Consider the following 24,962-nt stretch of genomic DNA (forward strand, 5'->3'; position numbering starts at 1 on the left):
ATTAACTCCGTGAGAACACGATACCAAAGTTGAAATCTAATTTAACATTGATTAGTATTGAGGATACTCGGATAATCTAATCGAATCTTTACTCGTATTAACAATGTAATGTTACTAACCACTATAAAAACTTTGGTATGATAATCGGACATTGCGTGCGTGATACGCTTTCTATTAATTTAAGTCTAAAACAGTTTACCAAATTGTTTTAAACATAATTTTAGCTTACACCTTTTTGTCATAATTACGTGTCCTCAAGCGAGGTTATCTACTTATATAAAGCTACACAACACCATTGCTGGCCATTCGTTGAAAAACGCTGAGAGCAAACTTTACCGGTCTAAATACAAACTTACAAAGAGTACCCGAGGCGAAAACTCCAAAGAGGGACTTGTGACAAGCGGCGGCGTCACGCTGCCTACACACGACGGAAACGCTCCGCTCATGCATTATTCAAAAGCGAAGGCAAATACAAATAAATAGGCACGAAATAAATACAAACAGGCTGAATGGAGCCACGGCGGTGGGCGGGGCCGTGCGACATAAATATCGGTCGGCCTGTCATAAGGCGGCGGATATCTGGCCGGGCTATTTCGGACGAGACGCCTTACACCAACTTGTCCTACGACTTGCGAGCGAACGACCAACACTTTTATAATACAGCAAACATTCACTTATTATTAGTCATAAATTTAGCGCTTGACAAATACCCATATAATTGTTAGTTTGATTTATGTACAGTTTCAATCAAATGTACGATTATAGTCATTTGCTTGTAATTGTAGACGGCGAGACAAATTGTTTATTGATAAGGTATGTTAAATAATAAATTTTACTTAAATAAATAAAATGTGGGTACATAAGGAAAACATGTAACGAAACATTATATCTATAAGCACTTACACTCCTTTTCTCAACTTACTCTAATCATTTTAATGAATACCTGCGCAGCTCCTACTTTTATATACAGTCGGACATTTTTTGTAATTACTTAAACAATGGTAAATGTTAGCGACTTTAGTTACTTTGATGCATACAAGAGTACCCCAATATATTGCTAGAGTTGACCGTTTCTACAGATTCAATACCAGCCAAAACCCCCTGAAAATGTGAGTGTTTATTTCATGTTTCTTGTGTGTATTCTGTTTATTTCACCAATTGTCATTCTCCTGAACAATAGTTTCTCTGATTCGGTGTTGGACTCAAATATTTTGATGTAGGTACATACTTTTTACATAAGTCGCTTTTGTCAGTCTGAAGTTGAGACGTATTTTTTCATCTTCCTTATTTTATAAATAAAGCTGCCATTTAAACCATATTAATTAAGTCATTTATGCCTTAAGCAAACAACAAGTACATTTTCATTTATCTACAACTTGCTGCAATAATCTACTAATGAAGGTGCCTATAATGTCGATATTATTTAAATTATTGTGAACATGGCAAGTTAAAGATCGCCGCGTAGTGATCTCTTTACTTGATGCAATTTAATCGAATTAAAACGTAAACTGAATAAATAATAATGTTGCCAGCAGCAACGGAATTCTCTTTTCATTTTCTCGCTCCTATTCCGCGCACGAAGTCACACATGTTCAATATTGGATCGATAATGGTATTTTAATTCTGCGAAATTATATTGTTTTAATGAAAACACGATTGTTTAATCTGCAGCTGCTTATGTCACACGGGGTTATTACGTACGGAGAGCGGTTATTATGTATGCAATATTTATCTTGGATGCGTGCGCGTTGCTTGGTACGCGAGTTCATCCCAACTCGTCCACTCTCCACATTAAATTACGTGCAATTTATTGCTCAAGGGCCACATTAAATTATCGCATAATAATTTACGGACAATTATTTCATCAAAACTATAATGATGGTCACAAGTTAAATCTGAATGGGGTTGTTGATAACGTCACGTAGATGATAACGTTATCCTTTAACGAGTGCTTGGTGTAAGTATGCGGAGAATATTTCAAAATTTGTTTTTTAAGTTCTTAGTTCTGCGTATGAAACTTTTTGTTTTTATATTCCAATTGTTTTAAATTTAATATAAACCGATTCCCTTTTTTAATTTTGTTTGAAATTTTAATTCGCTAATGCTTTTCAGTTGACTGAATTTTGATTAAATTCTATTAGATAGATTAATATTTTGTTGACATTAATTAGACAATACTCAGACTGCTTTTTATTCTATTACGAATAAATTTCAAGATAAGAAACAAGCGGTAATAGATTGTCCTTTTTATTAATCAACATTTTTTGTAAGTTTCGTACTTTGAGAACCTGTAATATAACTTCTGTTTGTAGAGTAGGTTCATTACACAGGCATAATAGGCTCAATGCCCGCCTTTTGCAGTCTTTAATCACTATCTTAATGCACACGAAAATATTAATACTCTTAAATTGAAGATATTCATCACTATTTACAGCAGAAAAATAATTTAAGTAAAAAATTAAAACAAAAGCCAATTTTGTGGTACTTTTACGTTGACTAATGGAATATAATTGGCAGGTAATTTGCGGAATATAAAAATTTTAATTGAAACCTTGAGTCAATTTCGCTATAACCCGGGTAAAAAGCACAGCGTCGCCCACTTGTCCGCTGCTCGTAAATTGCGCGAATCGCCATAAATTGCATAAAATCGCCAATTACAAGGATAATGTCGGGAGCGACGGCGCAGGCGCATCGCTCGCCGCGAACACGCGCTTGCAAGCTTACGACGTGCCAAAATCAACTCAATCCTGTGCCTCTTTAGTTAGGCTCGGATAGATCGCCACAATAATGTAATAATTAGGGTTCTGAGCGCCGCGTAACGGAATTAATCCGTCGATGTTGGGACGTCACGTGTCCTGTAATAGCGGGTCCGTCTAAATTTATTTTTAACCTTTGTTCGTGATTGAACTTTTTTGTACGATGTTCTCAACCTTACGTAGCGGCGGATGATCCTCAGTTTTTGGTGGAATTTCAAGATTATGATCACGTTCCTTTTTGTGAAGAACATTGTTTTACGGTTTATTTTGATCCTGTTTTTTTTATGGATGAGAATTTGAATATTATGTCTCATATTTTCATGCTTACACTTAACAGAAACATGCAAATATTGTGAAGAGTTAAGCTTATAAGTTTGTGTTGTTGTAGATAACAACACTAGGAAACACTGAACTGACTATGAAAATTATTTAACCAATAGAAAGGCATTTAACCACAAAAAACTACCAAGAAAAAGGACGATCATCTAGTTTCCGGCGGTAAAAACACACCCTAACAAAACAGGACCTATCGTTTAGGTTAAACATCACAAAGACAAACTAACAACTAAAAACTAAAAGCTCAGAGATATGCTCTCCAGTTTAAAGAGAAAACTCTACAAATAAAGGCTAGATAGTGTGTTTAAGCGTGATGTAGTGAAGCTGCAGGTCGGGTGCGCACGCGGTGACGCGGTAATGGACAGCTCACGACCGCCATTACGAGCCGTCCGGCTGCCCGTGACGCATGGACAACCTAGCGGCCTAGCTATTGTTGGAAATCTTGAATGGAGGTAGAAATTTTAAGTGAGGGAGAAATTAAAATTTTCCTTCATAGTTGTTTAATGAATACACGCTTAGAGGGAGGTTAGAAGGGTAGTGATAAATATGAAATGAGACCAAAAAGGTTTTTAGCTTGTATTTATTGGGCTGAAATATCTACAGCGGGCGCTTAGACGCGCATTTCTTGATAACTCTTTATAATTTGAAGCTTTATATGTTTACTTTACTAGATGATTTCACACATCGGTAAAATTTGAACTTTTCTTCTATTGTTACAATACGAACCTGTTCAGTTATCTGCATGTTTAATATTTATTACATGGATACTAAACCTAACTATGGCTATAAGTATATATGTAAACGTTCGTGTATTTAAGCAATCAGTTACATCGAGATGACCTATTCGACCGCTGTTATCTTAATCCGCTCTGCTAAATACATAATGACGCCAATTTAGTCTTAAAATTTTAGCACGAAAATCTCATTAAGTCTGGAATAATATTGTCCTTTAAGACACGAAGTCCTTTGCGGACGGGATCGTTCGAATAAAAGGCGGCGTTATTATGTTGGTAAAACAAAATTCCCCATAATGGCCTCATTATGTGGCGAAAATTGCCCGAGAGCTTTTTTGTGTGGTAATATAAATGTATTTGTAATAGCTTTTAGAAATATTGCGAAGAAGCGGGTCAGGCATCAGGCGGCGTCTGATTACCGAAACTTAATTTATTTTCATCTTTATAAAAAAGAACTATAAAAATTGTCCGCGGCGGCGGCGTGGGAAACGACCCTGTCGCCGGCGGCCTCTATTACGTCATTATTTTCTATATTAGATTGTATATTAAATGGAAGATTAATAGGAAATCGATACGCTTAATGATCTAGCCGTGTGCTTAGAATTAACTCGGTAACATGTAAGTTTCGATTCTACGGTCGCATCGATAACTGTGTCGAAATCATTTAAAATGATGGCTTTAATAAGAACTTTAATAACGGCAGTTACATTAGTTTAATTAATATTTAAACTATGATAACTACATGTTGTATTTTATTTAACTGTATCGCGCCCGTTACTTGGTCTGTTAAGCTTAAAGAAACTGGTCCCTGGGGCCGTGCAAATTGCTGTGTAATGATATGATTAGCGTAGAGACTACCGTCTGTCATCCTAAACTCCATGTACCAGATTTCCAGACCTCTACGTGGAATTTGCACAGCCAAAGGGTTAGAGGGGTTATTATCAACACATTGAACTAATAACGCTCAGCGCTATCATGATTTCGCGAGTACACTTTATTGTGAAGGATACATTAAAGCTTCCCGTCGAACGTCACCGAACAATTTGCGTTAACTACAAGTTGATTTACGGCGCAGTAATAAAATAACCAATCAATGATAATAACTCTGGACGCGGAATGCGCCAATTGGTCCTAATAAAGTCGGTGAATGTTAATGAATCGTTTTTCGGTTCGTTGTGAGATGTGTCATAAAACGAGCCACTGGTTTGGATGTCGCGGGTGCGCCGCCACGGGAGGCCGAGGGGAGGCCTAATTGATTTGTGCCCCAGGCCACAATCAAAACAGATCGTATTTTATAAGACGTATCCTCGGCTGAGGGCGAGGGTGCGCTAACTCTACGAGTGCTTTGAGTGGTTCCGTGTTAATGGTTCTAGATTCGATTCTGCGACAAGCAAAATTTCAAAATAAAAATATCGACCTACGTAGGTATTTTATGGTATGGTATTTTTGACTTGGATATGTGTCAATCAAATTCTAAATTGTGCAAGTGTTTCAATGAAAACCAGTCATGATATGCAATACCAAATGTTTATGTTAATGGAATATTGACATGTTACATTAAATCAATCGCTCTTGTTAGAATTAAATTATCATACTTTTACAAGCAACTTTTAAAGAACAAGGACAAAGGTGTTTTAAATTCGTGTTTAGATATTGATACAAAGCGTTGAACTGTTCGTATCATGTGGTAAATATAAATAATCATTTTTAAAGCAGAGAACAAAACACTTCACAGTAAAAAAAAGACAATACACAAAAATCACTAGTACAAGTGCGACTTTCAAAAGCCTCGTAAAAAAAAATCGAAAGTGAAGCTACCAAAACTTTAGCTGTTGCAAATTCTAATGTGTTCAGTGATCAAACACAAGAAAATCAAATGATCATTTGATAAATAGTCCCCGAGGGTGGCGCGTTGTCGCACTCGTAATGCGGTCAACTAACCCCACTGCACCCTCTTTGTGGGAACAGCTCCATGAGAAATTATCAACGCTTTAGCCACGGTACTTGCTTTTATAATGTTATGTAACCTCCTTCGTTTATGACAGATTAGTTTTTTTGAGTTTGACTTTAGGTGGCGCGTTTGTGAAGGATGTTTTGATTTTCGAAGTGTACAAGATAGTTAAATAGTTTAAGAACTACTTAAAGGTACATTTATAATAGAGGGACTTAAATATTTCGATATTTAATAATTCTGATCGGTGTTTTGATATATCTGACTCAAATTTCTGAAAAAAATCTAAATATTCGTTCGATCGTCCTTGATAGAGAATAAATGTTCACAGCCGTAGAAATTTGAGAAAATATGTTTAAGCAGAGTTAAACATGAAGGAATGTGGAACAAGTCTGCTTAATCTTTCATATTAAAGTAACAGTACCCAAAGAAAATAACAAATCGAAGGCAAATAACAAGTTCTTTATGTTATTACTTTTGCTACAGATATATAATTATCATAATACATTTCTTGTTAGTGTAAGTAGTACTTTAGCTTCTCAGCTTTTATTAGCAAAGTCGGAACACCTGGGTGATTTGTATTTCTAAGGTAAATAGAACCTCTTTACTTCAGTTGCCTGTATTTTAGAACTCGTTAATTTGCAGAGAATTTGCATGACGTTAATCGTAATACAAGTGAACAAGTGGATCCTTAAAAAGGTGCACTCCTTGGATGTTAACCTCCTTTAAGATCCTTAGGGTTAGGTTTCTAGTTAACTTAAGCTTGAGTAGTCCTAGGAAACGGATAAAAAGTCATTTTCATTAAGTATTTTAATCTTAAATCTCTATATCTACATATATTACGATATCAAAATTGGTATCTTCCAGTTTTGGTATGGTATGTTCAGACGAAAAGTAGAGTTTGAAAAACATATTCGTGTTTCAAGAGACAACTAACCCTAACACTCATAAATCCCCAAATCTGCATAGCAACAGAAAAAACATTCATACGCATGCAAAAACTGACAATAGTTTGGTTCGTACAAGCTTCCTAGTATGAAACAGTTCGCGGCTGCGGGCAGTAAATAGATCGTGCGACGAACATTAATCAAGTTGCGCCTGATTCGAAGCGACGCGGTGGACAACTCCTCTCTCGTGCAATAAATCTTCCTGGCAACTGCATTGCGGTACAAACGCGGTGAAAAATTGCCGATTCAAATAAACATGCCATCGTGATTGCGTACAGTGAAATATGTTTAGGTCCTCCATTAGTACGTGATGTTGTTTCGAGCTTATTCGATTGGTTCGATAGGTACCTAGGATTCGTTGAATCTAATTTTTTGAGTAATATGCTAATTTGTTTTTGGAATGTATTGCTGCAAAACCCAAAAAAAAAACATTATATGTACTTACTTTTAATTATCATATCCTTCAAGAAATTGCCTGAACATTCGCATTTGCAAAATCCAGTTCAGCACTTAGAATCCTCTCCTGTGACTAGTAGGGAGGGACGATATTGTATGCATAAGAATAAATGAATGGTGATCTTACTATTGGACAACAATACCAACACATGCGTTACATTTCAGCCATTGTTACAGTTATAGATTCGACTCATACCTATACCAAACATACAAAACGTGTCGACGATACTGAGATGTTTTACACGTATCTATTACTAAATATAGCCGCTCGTCCAAGCACACGTGCAGTCAAAGAATGTGATACAAGCGCCCACGCACCGACATTGTATGCAAATCGTGGGTCGCAGGTCGCCATTCGCGGCGTATGCTCAAGCGACCGCACCGGGCATTGTTTTTTTCTTGAACTCTTATTGGTCCATTCTATGGGATACTTCTTTTATCAATTTTGATATTAATTTGAAGTTTACTTGTGGGTATTTTGTTTTTATATTTTGTATGCTTTTTGGTTGTTTTCGTTTTGTGTAATTTTTGTATAGCTTCCTATATTATTGGTCTTCATTTGACGACACTGTACTTCTGACTTCTTTTTATATTTTTGTTAGTTTCGCGAATTTAAGAGATAGTTAGAGTTAGATATCAAGACCTTCACAGGTTATATTTGTAAGTAGATCAAATTAGCTCAAAGTAACTGTGTATCATAAGCGAAGCAACAGGACCAAGCGATACAGTTTCCACGTGTGTAAGAACAGAGGATCTATATTTATGTGTGTAGAGACTATGAATGGTCGACATTCTGCCGAGTCATAACGTGAATGCCATTGTGACACGAAATCACGACGAAACACGGCATATGTACCGTGACACGAGACTAGTCTCGTCTAATTGTGAATGAATGGGGGTCAGAGTTCGAAACGGTGCGGCATCGAAATCGATACCTATTTCCTGTTATGAATATGATTTTCTTATTTATATGTCACTTACAATAGTTTGACATGACAACTATGGAGAATGATCGAGCCTCGTTTGTTTCGTCAAGGACGTGTTTTCCGATGACGTTATTGTTATATATAGCTTTCGTGGGTTTTTATTCAGACACCTTGCACTAAAAATAATGTATTTGTTATAATAGACCTCCTTTAAGGAAACTGCCCTTAAAAGAATCGTCTGGCATACATTCTGAACTACTAGCACTTTTGTTTGGACGGTCCCCAAGTAATGTGGAATTTCACTTCTATTCTAATATTCTACCACAAAAAGAAGTAATAAACACCTTGACCCGTCCAAAATTATAAAACTCGGGTGAATGCGATTCCGGCCGCAGATAGAGCCCACATGTAATTAACTTTGAAAACTTTCTTTAGTATCTTCCTTAATAGTCGTTAGTTTTCGACATTTTAACGGTCACTTTACAATAGGGGAGCCTAGTTCATTATTATTCATGTAGTATGATATCTATGAAAAAGTATAGACAAGGCACTTTTGGGGAATATAATATTAGGATACCACATAGCACATAGTCGAAGCCAGCTGCTGCGAAGAGGACTTCAAAAATGGAAGCGTCTATTCAAACAAAATTCCAAGCCAACTCTTGTAAAATGTGAAATCGATTTTTAACCTAATTTACCACTTCGAATCACATCTAGATATCTGGTACAAATTGAGCGATGCCTGGCAGCGGTGAGCTAATCCCAAATAAGCCAGATAGAACAATATACCGAGGTCCTGGCCGTCCAGAAATTTACTGTCCATAATTACAGGGTTCGGCCAGTTAATTGCAGGCGGGCTGGTCCCGCGATGCGTCGCTCGCTTTTTTTCACTAAATAAAAATTGACTAATATTCATAATAAATAATGAACTCTCCGTTCTCAGGATTACGCTATGTAGATATTCGAGCGATTAATATTTTTCGAGGTTTAATCGAATGATCGCGGCCGTTGGACGGCGAATATATTTCAAGATGTTGTGTTCAGTTAAAGTTGAGTAAATCAGCCGTTAAATGTTTTCCTGTGACTCAGGTTTCGATTGTTCCATTTGTTGTACAGTTTATTTAATAATGCTGAAGCACTACACGTCACTACATTTCTATATTTCTTTACAGTCTCACACTAACTCAGGAACTTAGCGATACCTACTGCTGAAGATAATCTTTATTGACTTTGAAAAGAGTTTTGACTAATCTTAAGCATGACATCACCTCTACAGGTTAAGATAATCCTGATGCATAAATTAATATGGAAAACTCCAAGATATTGTGAGTTTACCTAAACATTAAGTGTGTAGTCGTCGATCGTAATCGGTCACCAGCATTGTTTAACTTAAGTACCAAAATAATTACCTTTATTTCAATAAAAAAATAAATAAACGAATAACTTATTGTTACAACAACAGATTTATCACACGACCTATTGATGGGATACATTTTGGTAAATACATCATAATTTAGGGACGAAGCAAAAACTCGTTCACCGCATGCATGTTGCTGGTTGTTGCTTTAGGCTCTCCTTATAATTGTAGGGTTTCACCCAAAAGCCCTCAATTATAAAATAATAGCAGATGTGGATCATAGTAATAACAATTATTATCACGCTCGCTTGCTATCATTATGCTTGAAATATGGCCGATGCCGTCGTATGCAAACTTGGGAATTTTGCCGCGGTTTTAGCGATCCATCGTCCGCGCCCGACTGTCTCACTTGCCGACTAGTTTGGTAAATTGTTTTGATACAACGTAGAGTTCGATAAAATCAGGTCGTTTGAGGGTCTTCACTGAATAAAGAAAACCTCAAAAACACGTGTTTAGTAACGTGTCTTCGTTGCCTGCGCTGTATTTGAATGCAACAACAATTCATTTTTTAAATAAGAACATAATTTAAAAAAAAAAACGTTTTTCAAATAAATCTTCGGAATTAGTTTCTATGTAGGTTTCTATGCATGAAGAACGGTAATAAAGAAGTGTTAAAAGTTAAAAAAGAAGTTTTTGAAAAATCACCTTAGAAACAGAATTAAAATAGACAATAAAACATTGCGAACCGCAATTATCTTGGAATTAACATTTATAAACAATTTGACATAGAAGATTCTGACGTACCGAGAACTAACTACCTAATAAACGGATATAATTCGCTTCACATCCAATTCGCAGAGCAAAATGGCTGACTTGAAGCATTAAAAATTCTTGACCGACTGACTTAATAGATGAATGCGGAACATTATACGGTCCGTTCACTGAACGCAATTATATGTTGAAATCGCGGTATATTTGACCGTACATAATAATGTTAACTTGTAATGCGCCGATTATTCAAATTCTCGAACAAGTGGCTCGACCCGCCTCTTTGCAATCGCAATCTTAATAAAGACTTCCTAGGTGCATTGCAAACTTATTTTATTTTTATGAAATATCGTCCGTCGCGTGTAGCCTTAATTAAAGATAGCGTTTAATTAAAAGCTCCACAGATAAACCGTCAGATGAGAGTCGTGGCGACTTCGTAGGAATTCCTTTAATAAAATCTTTCATGTATATTAAAACCATATTTTGTTCTAAGCCGTTCAAGTAATTACACAGTTATTTCATTCAATTTGCTTACCGAAACAGCTGTCGTAAATCGTAATAGGAAACTGTGAAGTTAACTTCTCAGATCGTTACTAGTTATTTCTTTATATTTAAACTAAATTGCATACCATTTAATAGGTAAGACCATTATTGCGCTCTAACTATTTTCAAATAATACTGAAAATCTTTTTATGTGCAATTTGTGTTTAATTGTTGCAATTACATGGCATTTAATAATAAAATGGGAAACAGCGGTAATAAAGTCTTGAATCAGTGCCAACGACGTGTAATATGCATGATGGTGGTCGGTGCATCCACGGTGGCTGGTGGCAGCCCTGGAGCGTGGACTGGCACCTAGGCATGCCTGCGGACCGCGTGCATCGCATCTCTATGCGCCCGTCATTACATCGGCAGCTCCGCCGATTAATCATTGCTCCTCTACCGGATAATTCGGCGGTTGATTTAGTGAAAAACAACATGTTATTACGGGATAAATCTCTATCTAGAAAAGCTAAGAAGGCCTAAGCGCTCGCCTGATTTATTGCGCCCCCGGCCATCGCCGAGTTGCGTTTGATTTGTGATTCCAAGACTTCGTTGTTTTCATCTTTAGTTGAATTTTAATTAATGGTTCACAAATTATACGGTTTAGTGTGTAATTATACTTTATCGTATCATTGATTATTGCTTTTTCGATTGTGCGTTTGAAATATATCTTCGCGGTTAGGTTTGAAAAATATAATTATATCAGAGATTACAATGATATCGATAGATGCAGAGATCTAAATGATTTACACAATAACCAGTACCGGTATACTGTGTTGATCGAAAATAGAACAAGTTCATTGCCTCTAGCCATTTTTTTTACAATCTTTAAAGGTTTTTTGCGGCACTTTAATATTTATATTTTTGAAAAGGTTAATTGTTCATAAAAATAAGTCCTGTGATTTATGGAGAAAGTATGATGAGAATTCAACATAATCTCAATTTCAAGATGTCTGAGAAATATAAGTGTTTACATATATGTGTATGTTTATACGATGCGTAAAGCCGAGGTCCGGCGACTTACCCTTTAGTATCGGCGCTCGTAATGCCCGCGCGAAGATAATATCTTGATTTATTGCGGCTATCGACCTCCCCACCACCCCCTGCCCCACCTCTGACTCTAAACTCACCTGATTTGCCTTCTTTCGTTACTTTGAAACTTCATAGCGATCGCTAATTGGAATGCGTCTCCGATAAGGAAACGGCTATAAGACTCAATAATTAATAAATCTATCGGCGGATCATCTGAGGCATTTAGAGGCGTATTCCGTAGCGGGAAATTAATGAAGTCTTCCGCAGAGTGTTTCGCGGTTTAATAGCGGCTATTAATTTTATCTCAACAACGGGCCATCGCCACGCGGCGACGCGCCCATGTAAGAGCGACTCTCCTATTCGCAGAGCTCGCTTACTATCGTGACTATTTTAATTTTATTGCGAAATGCGATTTTATCGAAATTAATCTCGGATAGAAAATTAATAAACAAGATTTTCGAGCACTGATACTCGATAAAGCTCGATTAATATATTCGTTGAATAAATAAGCTTTTGATTATAAATGGCGAAATAAAATACCACAATGTTTTATTCTAATATCTAATTACATACAAAATTTATTATTTATAACCGCACACCTAAAATAGAGAAAGTAGTTTTCAAAGTATACGGCTATGAAATATGAATTCTCGATTAAGTTTTCAATTAACAACCGCTATTATTTCTTTATACGTTGCGGTTATCTCTTTTTATAATTGGAAAAATTCATCTCGAGCATCGTGTAGGCAACGCTCACATGGAGCGCGTTCACGGACTGCGCACTTATATGGTAATCGGTGCTTTGTCAGTGTCTCAGCGGTGATCGTGTTTCATGTCGGCCGCAACTTGCGACCTGCCTTCCCTAGACAGACAACGCACTCGAACCCACTCTTTGCAAAGTTACAACCGAGTCAAAGGAAAGTATTTCATCTGTCAAACAATATGATGATGGTACGAACAGCCAATGGATTTAAGAGGCCCTTTCGAAGCAATGTTAAATCTTTAAGCACGGCGTAAGTATTCAATAAAATATTCTCCAGTCGTAAAGTGAAGCGCGGGCGCAACGAGCGGCATTCATCACAAAAAACGCCAAGTAGAAGCTTCGACAAGCTCACAAAAGCTCGTAAAAGCTCTCGACTATTATGTAGTTATTGTTACAGGGTGGAAACACCATTATTACACTGGTTGGCCGGTTTATTTTGTTGTTTGGCACGTCGCGGCGCGGCGCTGGTGTCGGCCGGCGCGCACTCGCCTCGCTGTCATACTGTCACGATACATGCGCTTCATGTGGGTTTTCGCGAAATACATATAATCATTCTGTTCATATTACACGCCTCGCATATCGTATCAAACAATCCTGTTTTACAGTAGCGAGAAATGCACGTGTATCGGCATCAGATTAAGTGTTCTCTGTTCAAATTTCACGTGTTTACTGAACTTACTACCAGTGCCTATCGAGACGTATTACAATTTCTTATCTCAATAAAATTGAATGTTCATTCAACAAATTTCAAAACACAATTCCCTCTTAGGACGTAATCCTATTATGTTCGTAAACAGTGTCAAGGGCTGACGTATATCGTCAAGTGAACGTCTCAACACAGCGACAGACATTGTCCCGGGACACTCACTGTTCCCATACAGAACGGCGGAAACATTTTGAATACCTTTATTCCGGGATTACGCGAAATTTTGCATAGGAAACTGTCGTCCAATGTCCTGCTATTGAAACATGAATGAATCTGTGTGAATAGAGATAATCCGTGTTCGTCAACAATACGTCTGCACTCAAAAGACCAAATCACACGTGTTGTGAATGAAATATGGACAGCGTTTACGTATCTGCGCGTATTAGATTATCTTTTGTTGAGATTTAGCGTAAAATATTGCACCTTTTGACAATGGCAGTTATCGGTCTCATCATCTGTAATTTTGGTGTGAACCGTGAAATTGTGTTATTCATGATACTACTTCATTCATCGTAGTTTAAAATATTTTGTTACGTTCATACATGATCATGTTCGTTTAAAAATGTTTTATAAAAAAATCACCGGAAATTATAAAACGTGCGAAAATGTCTTACTTTTATGCAGGACATATATCTGTAAACCGGTCTACATGTCTTTCTACAACAGTATCGAAAGGCGAACAATCAGTATAATAGATGCAATACAAACGGTTATCTGGCTGCCTACCATCAAATCTTAAAACAAGTTTTTAGTCTCGTAAAAGCGAGACAGCGCAATACAAATTGTAGAGCGTCATCTCATTTCCACAGCTGTTCCATTCTTAGAGAGGTAATGGTAGCTCCATGGACGTCGTGTTCGTCGGAAGTCGGTGTAAGATTGCAGGCGGATACGTTGCACCCCTTCACAACTGTCGTGCACTCGGATTGCACAATACCCCACCTCAAGGGTGTGTGTACACTCAATGGATTCACGATAAGGGAAACTGGGTTATGTTTGAAACATTTCCTTGCCGAACAATACTCAATGAAAGGTATAAAGGAAGAGTAACAACAAAAGGTACAATAAATGTAGGTAGGAATAAGGTATCCAGTATTTTATGGCTTAAAAGGAGAGGATTATAATAATCCCATGAATGTTATGTACACTGGGCAAAATTTTAGCGTTGATTTTTGTAATTTGACTGACGAATTTACGAAATTAAGAGCATAAATATACTACCTAATTTTAATAAATCCAAAGCTTCTTTTGTGCGTGGTAATATAGTCCTTGTACGCATGTACAATGGTCGCTATCGAAAGGAATTTTATAGTTAAAAATATATATTCGTTAATCCTTATCAGTAAAAGCTATGTCCTTGATGAACGTCCTTTTTAGATCTAACAATTTTCTCCGTTTTATTCCTAAATTCTGATAAGATTTAACAATAGAAGCTCATAAATAATAAAGTTCAAAACAGATTTGAATGACTGATTTATGTAACTCTACATTTCACAAACTCCATTATAATTGCAATAAATAAACCCCATGTCCATGTGTTTCTTTTCACAAAAATAGAAACGGGAATAATACAAAATAATACTGAATGTAATAATGAAAGAGGCATTGTTGTTTTGTGATTGGAATCCGATACGTTCGGTGCCCGCTCTAGGGCGGCGCTGGGCGGGCCGAGGGCGGCATACGTGCGCACGCGACGAAAAGCACCCGGTTACATAATGAGAATGTGTGGCGATACAATGAAAGTGATTATTTAGTGTTGCGACTGGTTTTTAACCGACTGTGAAAAAGAAGGAGGAATTTCTCGAATCGATTATAGTATTTTAGTTTTCCTCGCGATTTTGTCTATTTAGAATTGTGCAAGTAGAGTCGTAAGAATACTCCACTCTACATTATTTTTCAGGGTAAATTAATCAATACATTTTTTTGAACTGTAGAGTTATACAGACAAAAGGTAAGAAAATTAACTCAAAATTGTTTGCTTAAAGTTGCTGTGTTAGTATTGTTGTACAGAACTTAAATTCTTAAAAACCCATCTATGGACTGAGAATACACAGGCAATCTCTGCAATAATCTATACAATTTCCTTGCTTTTCTACTCACTAGAACACATCGTTGTACAATACAAGTAGCTTATACCACAGAATCCAGGTCCTAAATTAGAGGAAGTTGTTAAATCAACAAGAAAAATTACGTCCTACAATTGGCTAGTAATCAACAACGAGAAGCGATTCCTCTATCAATGAAAGTCCCTATAATTTCAAAGCAGAATTCCCTTTCACATTTGCTACAGTCAACAATAGAACGGCGTACGTAAGTTACTTGGTACGCGGTGCGCTGGCGCAGCGTGCTCGCTCGAGATTACAATAATTACGCACACGCGCCTCTCCCACTCCGCTAATAACTATCATTTGCGTGTGTTATTCTATATAATATACAAAATGTTCACCCTATCGTATGGTGACATCGGCTGGTTATTGTAAAAATCACGGCAGGAATTATTAATACGACACATGTTTAACGGACTACGATTTGCGTTTGTTTTGGCTCAGTGAAAAGGTCTGAGAGAGTTAAAGTAAAACTTTTTAGTTTGTTGATTTATGTAATAAGCCACTTAAGTCAAATGACAATGGCATTTTTGTGGTGTGGGTTTTAGAATCTTTAAGAACCTCAGGTAAATAGAGACAACAGTTTTAAGAATTATCGCATTGTGATGCGTAACGAGGTATATGTTTAAACAGAGACTATGTATAGAGTTCAGTCTTAGCTAGATAAATAAAGATAAAGTTATTTTTTGAAGATCGGATCATCATCACGTATCTTTGCGAAATGAAAGAAGAACAGTTTATTAAAAAAAATGGGTATCTAATTTATTTAATGAGACAATTAAGTACACTGACACACAGCCTATGACAAGTTTCAATTTAAAGCATCTAATGTTTTACTAACATCACTGTCTTTGCAATTTCCAAAGGTCAGATAGATATTAGCAAAGAACAAGCAAACCTACACATTTCGCAATCGCTTCAACAGCGCTATTTGAGCAGGAACTCCATGTCAATATTTATGGCATATGACACCATAATAGGCATAATTAAGGTTTCTGCTTCATCTAAGTACCTAATAACATTGCATCGTACATATTGTGTAATTTCGTATTTGTATATTTTAGACATGGTGCAACTGTTGGTTGTTCTAATATGAGAAGTAAGTTAAACAATACCTTTTTAAAGGTAGGTAATTGGTAGAACAGATCAACGTGACTTAAATTAATTTCATAACATAACAAGTGTGAGAGATATGGAAGAATATATTCGAAATTTATTTTTCATGGAATGTGTATCAATTACTATCAAGCAAGTTCCTATCTCAGAAAACAAAGGTGGAAAAACTATTTTAGAGGTTAGAAGTGAGACTATTATTTACACAGAAACAAAACTACATAAGAATAAATATGATTTAACTTGAGACTTCCCACCGTCCGAAAACTTCCGTCACTCAAATTCAGTTCATATTACCTAGAGTAACTAGACCAAAAACATGATATATAATTAAGATACAACCCCACAACAAATCACACCACATTTTCCCAAAAACTTTCTACCTATAAAAACAAAATCGAATCACAGCGCCATCTGTGGTATCACGTGACTATTTCGCATGATAACATTACGAGTACAGCGTATCCTGTCATACGAGCCGTATCCGCCCTCACTCAGATTAGGACAGTAAAAAATGGAGCAATTTTTATAATAGTCGCACGACGTAACGATCTGCTCTTTATTATGAACCGGAAACATTTATTACCTTTGGATGGTGTAAAGATTGTCTTATTATAGATGTTATTACTATTAATAGGTTTCTGGACAATCGTAGTTAGATCTTCGACGGAAGTTTTGTTCGGAGATACATGCAATTTTTTTTGTTTGGTCTGTATTAGCCATCGACGGTAATGAGTAGGGCAAAGTCATCATAATATTTTTTTGGGAAAAAAAGATTTAGTTACCTTAATTGGTCAAAATACATAATAATAATGGTCATTGTTTATTCCTCATTCCAATCTGAAATTGTAAACCATAACTCGCAGGAAGTTAAAATTTAAGCCAATAACTTAGACATCCCGAGTCAGTAGTCTGAACCAGAGGCAAATGAATCCGATTTGTCTTCAATTTTCAATGTTCAGAAGGAGAGCAACTCGTTATTTACAAACTCTTTCGTTATGCAGTTACCGATGTTATTCAATTTGAGAGGTAATGATTTCCTTATATTTTTTCTACTGCCGCACTTGACTTTTCCTGTTTCCTTTAAAGACGGATGTGAACCGTTGTAGGCAGTGGTGCTGGTTTTTACAGCTTAAATAGATAAAACTTAATTTTATCTTTGAAATTTTCCTATCTTCGCCGAGGACACCAATCATTGCGTAGTAAATCCGATATTTATATCTGTCGGAGCATAGTTGTAAAGTGCGCGAAAGCTGTTTGTGTCAAATCAGAAATGTCCGGTTTGCAGTAGTAAAGTTAGACGATAGAGCGAATCTTTATCTCAGCAATAATTCTTCTACCACGCTTCCTCAATAACGTATTCAAATACCGAACGGTTAACCTTATGGGCCCTAAAGTTAAACAATCACAGATTAAATTTTCCGACGCACTTTATGCGTAGTGCGTAGTACATTAGGTTTGCGTGTGCGTCGTGAGCCCGCCCTCGCGGCCGCCCTGCGCCAGTCGCCGCCCCGCGCGCAAGCCGCGCGCCGCCGCGACCCGAGCGAGAGGCAAGCTGCCGAGCGAGACACACCGACCGCCGCTCCGGACCAAGCACCCTACAATTAACATTTAGTAGGCGAGATTCGTTCGCCGCATCGATTCGTTACGAGATAATTGCTCCTGATATTTTCTTTGACATGGAAAAATTGTCGCGCGTGTGCTAGTGGCGTTGTGTTCGTGTCGTATTAGAATCTGATGGGCCGAGATGAACTGTGCGTACTATCAGCAGCACGGGGCGCCGCACCCGGCCCCGCATAATGTCAATAATAACTACTTCAACGAGGTAAATATAATATTATATTGATTTATTCAGTCTCAATAAAATTAAAGTATACATGTTTAGACTTTAATTTAATTTCTACTTTTATTTTGTGACGAAAAGGAATAAACTTTTTTCATTCTATATAAAAAAATTACCTTACCATCCTATGACACATTCCGACTAACTGATATATTTTATACTAAGCATTTAATCTAATCTTATAGACAAAACCCACCATACAGTACCGTCTTAAAAGACTTAAATGAATTACAGCGATATATCTGTCTCTTTTAGATTATAAATTAATATACGCTTACCAGTTTTTTATGTTATTTTTATTAAAAAACAAAAAATCGCTGTTGTTTATTCATTCGCATTATTCAATAAACAGTATAAAAAAAATTACCTAATCCTACAATTAAACTCATATCAAAACCAATTACTGCCATCTCAAACAAAAAACTGCAAACTTACAACATATTATCACAATACAATAATTAGCTATTTCATTGATTACGTGTGCGACAAGCAAAAAAAAAACGTTCACGGTTCAAACATTTGACAAACAAAAGGCGTTCACCGAAAACCGACAAAGGCAGTGTTAGCTTACAAAGGCAGAATGGGAATAAAAATATTTAATTGGTGTGATTACGTTCGTGATTATGGCACAAACACCTCCCGGTATGCCGACGGCTACAATGAGCTCTGAGACGCCTTTCTTCTATTGTTATGCCTCAAAATGTAATGCCAGTTTGTTATTCAATTGATTTTAAGCAAATATGAACATAATCGAATCAATTTCACGTATGAGGAGAAAAGTAAGGGTGAATGTTTTAATGAAAAAAAAACAAACGGAAATCTCTGTTAAAATGTTACAGCTTCAAGTGTAATTAATTTAACCAGTTTTAATCACAACCTGTCTTATTCCTAAGTATACCTAAGTTTATTTTATCAATCTTTTTATTTTACCTAGTTAGTCAGTATGAAAAATGTATTTAAAAAATGAAATAATTCATCTTAACAAACATGTAGACATCCGGTTATTTTTTAGATCTCAAACAAGTAAAACGTTAGATCAGAAAGATTTATATCTGAACCCGCGTCTAGTAAGTAGTTCGGTATACTTTAGCCGTTGACCGAATGTATAATTATCATAATGTAGAGTTAAAATATTTTTTCGACTTGTAACAGCCAGTCATCGTAATTAAACGTACGATTCACTCACTACTGTGAGGCGACCAAACAATACGAAGGCCAATAACCTGGTATTCAAATTTCACGTATTTAAAAATATTTTAAAATGAATCTTTGTTAAAAATTATACTTTAACACACATTTTTTTAGAATAAATCTATATGTTGTTAAAAACAAATTACAGATTATTTTCCTTATGCATAGAACGTTTGCATAAATACTCAAGACATCGAGCGAGTATTAAACGCCCACTAAATAAAGTTAATCCAGTGAATTCACCCGTCAGTTGCGGACAGTGGCTTTGTAATTAAACTAGGGAGAGCTCGCAATGTAAGGGTTTCTGCGAATTCCGAAGAACGTCGGGCAACGCTGACGCGGCTCGGAACAGTTAATACATCGCTTTGTAGAATATTGGATAAAGTAAAGTAGTTAACCACTTCGGGGATCTCACCTATCTATGGTTATTTGTAATTGACTTGAGCCTTAGTGTATATTTCTCCCTATAGAAGCATAGGTGGTTTGAAAAATGGATAAAAAGTAGCATTTTCTGTCTTTTCCTTTTGCTCAAATTTCAAAGGCCGTTCTCAAAGCCGGTCTGTGTCCAACAGAAACATAACACAATAACACGTATTTTGCAAACTTGACCAAAAAATCGAGTATTCTAATTTCATCGGCTTCGCTATCTGCGGCTAGCTGGCGGGGTGAAGTTTGAAGTCCGGGGTGCACACTGTTGGGTCTCGCAATTACGGGGCCCATAATTACAGGGCTGGGGCCGCCCGGCGCCGAAACCAGCCCGCTCAGAACCATTCTCCTGGCGTAATTAAAAAAGCTCCAAATTAAATTCGCTCGTGTGTAGCCCGACTTATGATATTAACTTTTTAGGAACTTTCTAATTAGTTTTTTGTTTTCCTACGTTGACTGATGGGAAAATAGGAAATCAACAGTGTTTTGTGTGGGGGATATGGGATAGGTTTTTGTTGTTTCAATTTTGGGTCGGTATAATTATTTAGAAGTTTGACTTGAATTAACATTTGGTGTGAGGTAACGATAAAGATACAAAACAACACAATTATTCATAGGAAGAGTTCCTTTATGGTCACATAAGTTTGATTTTGTCGCATTCAGGGTACGCCTGGCTCAAATTGTCTCCACACTGTGAATAAATTTCAAATTAGGATTCCATTACTAATACTGGTATTTCTTTATTTCCAGGTTAGTATCGACCCCGTGACTGCAGATCACAAGGATATGAAGATATTAGTAAGTACTGCATTTGTTATTATGTTTGTTTATATATTTGTAACTATAGCACTAACGGCAAAAAAAGGTTGGTTCATCGTCTCTTGTGATTGAGAGCTTATTGCTTAAATTTCTCGAAACATATGGTTCTGTTAAAGAAGCATAGGATGGTTTTATTTACATAAATAAAATTTTATCATTAAAAATATGCATTTAAAGACTCAGAACAGGCATTCGTAGATGAAAAACGACACGACACGAGCCGCACAGTGAGTTTGGCGTGGTGACCACAATCACTCGTCTATCCGTGCAGTAATTTTGGTCATCATTATAAAAAAGATCAGTTTAATATGAGTTTTAGATCTCAAGGTACGATGACAACATGTTAGTCTATTGTTGCGCTTATGTGGAAACAAAACATTTGACAAGTACATGCTTAGTCTCTTTGTTATATGATTACTAGCTGACCCAGCAAACGTTTTTTTGCCGAATATTTTTTTTCTAGTTGTATGTATTTTTAATGCCATATTAAAAAAAAAAACAAACATTTTAGCCCAAAAAAAAATATATTTTTTTAGTGTGGGCAACCCTTAAATCTTAGGGGTATGAAAAATAGATGTTGTTCTATTCTCAGACGCATATAAAATTTGGTATAAATCGGTTTAGTCGTTTCGGAGGAGTACGGTAACTAACATCGTGACACGGGAATTTTATATATTAGAAGAAGAGATATCTAGAACAAATATATTGAACCGTTTGGCGGTTAAGATCTACTATAACAATTTAATATGACATGAAATGATTCGAAAAATATTCGAGTGTTGAATTTCCTTCTTGAAGAAACCAGCTACCTTAAAAACTTTTAGAATAAACACATTGATGAATAAGATAACGTTACCTTGATAAAATATTCAATTAGAGAAATCACGGCATCAATACTTTAATAGTTTCGATATCTCTATTACGTATGCGACCTAATTTGCCACCAGTGTCCGTAGTGGACAAACGCAATTGATTAAGCAAGACAGATCTACAAACACATAAATCTAGTCACTTACAGATATAACATAGAATGATAAATTGCACAAAGATAGCGTATAATTCTAATTCATTTACATCTTGCAATGCCTAATGATTCTGTGCGGTTACACTATTACCATTTTCCGCTGGACCGAGAGAATGATATCGGAACGAATGTCGAATGACGCAATCGGTAATTTTGATTTGTCGTCATCGATTCGTTGGACACATCGAAATGTGTATTGTGAGCGATGAGAGCCGCGAGTAATCGATCCGACACGGGCGATGCGCGTGCGCCGGCCACGTGACGATCCATGACAATGTTCTGTCAAGATAATATCGCCATCCTTTATTTATAAGAAAGTTTTAACAGTAAAAGTTATTTAATACCGTAAAAACCTTGATAAAACTGGCTTGAATTTACGTACCTATATTTGAATTTAGATTACATGTGTTGATAGTGTTTTGTTATAAATACGTAATTTATTGTATGACCGTTAATCATTTGTAATTGGAATTGTTGAGTGGATATCAAATTTAACAAGAATACAATTTTTGTATTTTGTAATAACTGTCTTGGTATCTATAACAAGCTGAAGCACTTTTAAATAAAGTAGAAAAAAAAACTAAGTTTCCTTTGACGTTTCCAAAGACCTTTGGATAAAGACATTGCTAAAAACAATACAATTCTAACTGAATTATACTTATAGTAAGAAAAGAAAACTGACTAAGATTATTTCTAACAATTAACAATGCTAGCCACAGATCTATTAGCGATTTTAATCTAAACGCGTTGAATACATCTAACATTTACTCCATAATCGCTCGGCAATTGTTTCTATGTATTTGTTTTAATACAATTGCTCATAAGGATATGCAATTGAAAGGGCTATCGTGGTACAATGGTGGTACAATGAGCATTGAACGGGCATCGCCGCGGGCAGCGCCTAGCGTGTGGCCCTTCTGGCCCCTGAACCAACATTAAGGAAATGTATTGCTATAGAGATACTGTTACAAACATACATGAGTTAGAATTTGTGCATGTGTGTGTCATGTTTAGATGCTATGTACCTGTGAATTTCGTTAAAAACAAATATAATATTTTGAATATTGTATTTAACACATCGCTATCTAGTCTCAAACTAAGCAAAGCTCGTATTATGAGTACTAGACAGCAGATGAGCATACTTATCAGTATGTTAAACAAAACATTTGAACTAAGTGGGAAGCGAATCCACGACCTCCAGTATAGAAGTCAGAGTTACTGACCACTAGACCAACAGGCCAGTCAAACTAAGACGAAGTTTTAAAAAATGACTCCATAAGGTTGATCGCTCTTAATTTATAACCTTAAAGATAACACATTTTTTTACTAAAACATAATAAAAATGCGACGTAGCTGCTAAAGTTCTTGTTTTGCATATCAAAACACTCATTTTTCTTCGTAAATTTTTAAATTAAGAAGATGTAATATAGTTATTTGGGACTACAGCGAATGTACCAGGCTCACCATGCAGGTTCAGCTTACGCGTGAATGCAAAGTTTTCCCATTTTTCATATTCAAAATGAAACTTGGCGGTCATGGGTAGTTCATGAATAGTGATGCCCCGCTATTGTGGTTTGATTTATCGATACATTTATTTATCGTCCCGTTTTCGACTATTGTTGGTATTCGCGCTATAAATAATGAATGCTTTTAGACAAAATTAAAGTGTACAGCAAGGAAATGCTTAACAAACAAAAGTGTTTTAATTGTCATTTAACTTTTTCCTGTCTTTAGAGATTTATTTATCTAAAAAATAAGAGTTTATTTACAACAATTTCCGACAAAACCAGTTTGGTGCTTTGACTAAGTAGGTGGTTTGTCCACTTCTATTTCGCTATATTTTCCGATGACGCCACTTTTCTAGCGTTACTTTTATTACGCAATTAGAGCATAATGCACTTTACTTTACATGTATATAGTAGATCTTCTGCGCCTATTCATATTTCTCATCGCATATGCCCCATATGTACACAATGATAATTTTTGTTCCAATACAATTCATAAAACAAAAGCGAATACAGCACTTGCCAACATTGGAAAGCACAATCCAGAGCCAATGAATACTAAAACAACATTGGGCCAACATCTTGGCTCCAATTAGTTGCACACATAACTGGCCACTAGACAAAGGTTTTAGTTACCACGTATAATGATAGGTATTTTTCTTGTACCAATAAGTTATAGGTATACGTGTAGATATAGCAATTGGGATTTGAAGGTTTTTCGGAGATTATCCTCAACGAAACGTTTTGTCCGAATCTATCCTTGTTTGTTTGCGAGGGAACGCTTTGCAAAAGTTTAACTGCAAGTAGGTTGGTCTTCAGGAAATCTTCTCTTCTTCTAATCTTTGTGTTAAGTCAGATTACAATATTCATATATATATTTTTTTCCTAAAAAATATATTCCAAATTCAAATGATAAATGAACAAAAGAGGATTTATTCATCACTGTCAGTAATCTAAACTATTTCACATCAATTCTAATTACTAATTTTAAAAACAGCTTTTAAAAAGTTACGAGTACCATTGACTCGTTGTTGCCACAATCAAATTGTCAAGAATTTTAATTTACGCTTTACAGCGTCGATAACTATTGTTTACAAGACTAGAACTAAGTTTGTCATACTTGAATAGGACAATTACAGGCTATCATTTCATTGACTAGCAACTTGTGACAATTACCAAGTACAGTCATTATTTTACGGGCCGTTGAAGTAGGTATGATTGTAACAGTATTCTAAAAAGCGTTATAAGAAGTGAATATTTTTTAACAATACTTATATTTTCGTTGATTTTCAAAACACATACTGTGAGAATCCAAATCGACCTGTGCTAATATGATATTTAAATAATTAATTCAAAATATTTGTACTTTTATCATAATGAATTAAAGTGTCGATCTATTGTTTTATCTTAAAATTCATTCATTCAACTTTTTAAATCCTCATACAAATCCTGTAAAATTTTCATACTTGTACAGAGATTGTTTGCCGCTACGCCATTATCTTCTCATTTTAACGCATAGTAAAATACACCATCAATTTGCTTAGTACAACTATTAAAGTACTTTTAAGAGAACTTCTTACAACCAAAACGGTTTTACAAGCAAATTATAAGAAAATAGTGCATAAATTAATAACCTAAGCAAGAAAACTAGTTAACTAGCAACA

At 36.0% G+C, this 24,962-nt stretch overlaps 1 protein-coding gene across 3 annotated transcripts in view; it reads left to right on the forward strand.

The window, feature by feature from the left end:
* LOC113504490 (transcription factor Sp9) overlaps positions 1–24,962 on the forward strand; it is a 67,910-nt gene that overhangs the window by 19,386 nt on the left and 23,562 nt on the right. The window contains exons 1-2 of one of the 3 annotated variants that reach the window (XM_026886802.1): positions 18,031–18,315; positions 20,701–20,748. In XM_026886802.1, the coding sequence (XP_026742603.1) occupies positions 18,238–18,315; positions 20,701–20,748 (126 nt within the window). In that variant the 5' untranslated portion in view covers positions 18,031–18,237. Of the gene's footprint in view, positions 1–18,030; positions 18,316–20,700; positions 20,749–24,962 lie in introns of those variants that run through there. The other 2 variants (XM_026886803.1, XM_026886804.1) reach the window with 2 other exon arrangements.

This window comes from Trichoplusia ni, chromosome 22, assembly GCF_003590095.1.
Source record: "Trichoplusia ni isolate ovarian cell line Hi5 chromosome 22, tn1, whole genome shotgun sequence".
NCBI classification, from domain to species: domain Eukaryota; kingdom Metazoa; phylum Arthropoda; class Insecta; order Lepidoptera; family Noctuidae; genus Trichoplusia; species Trichoplusia ni.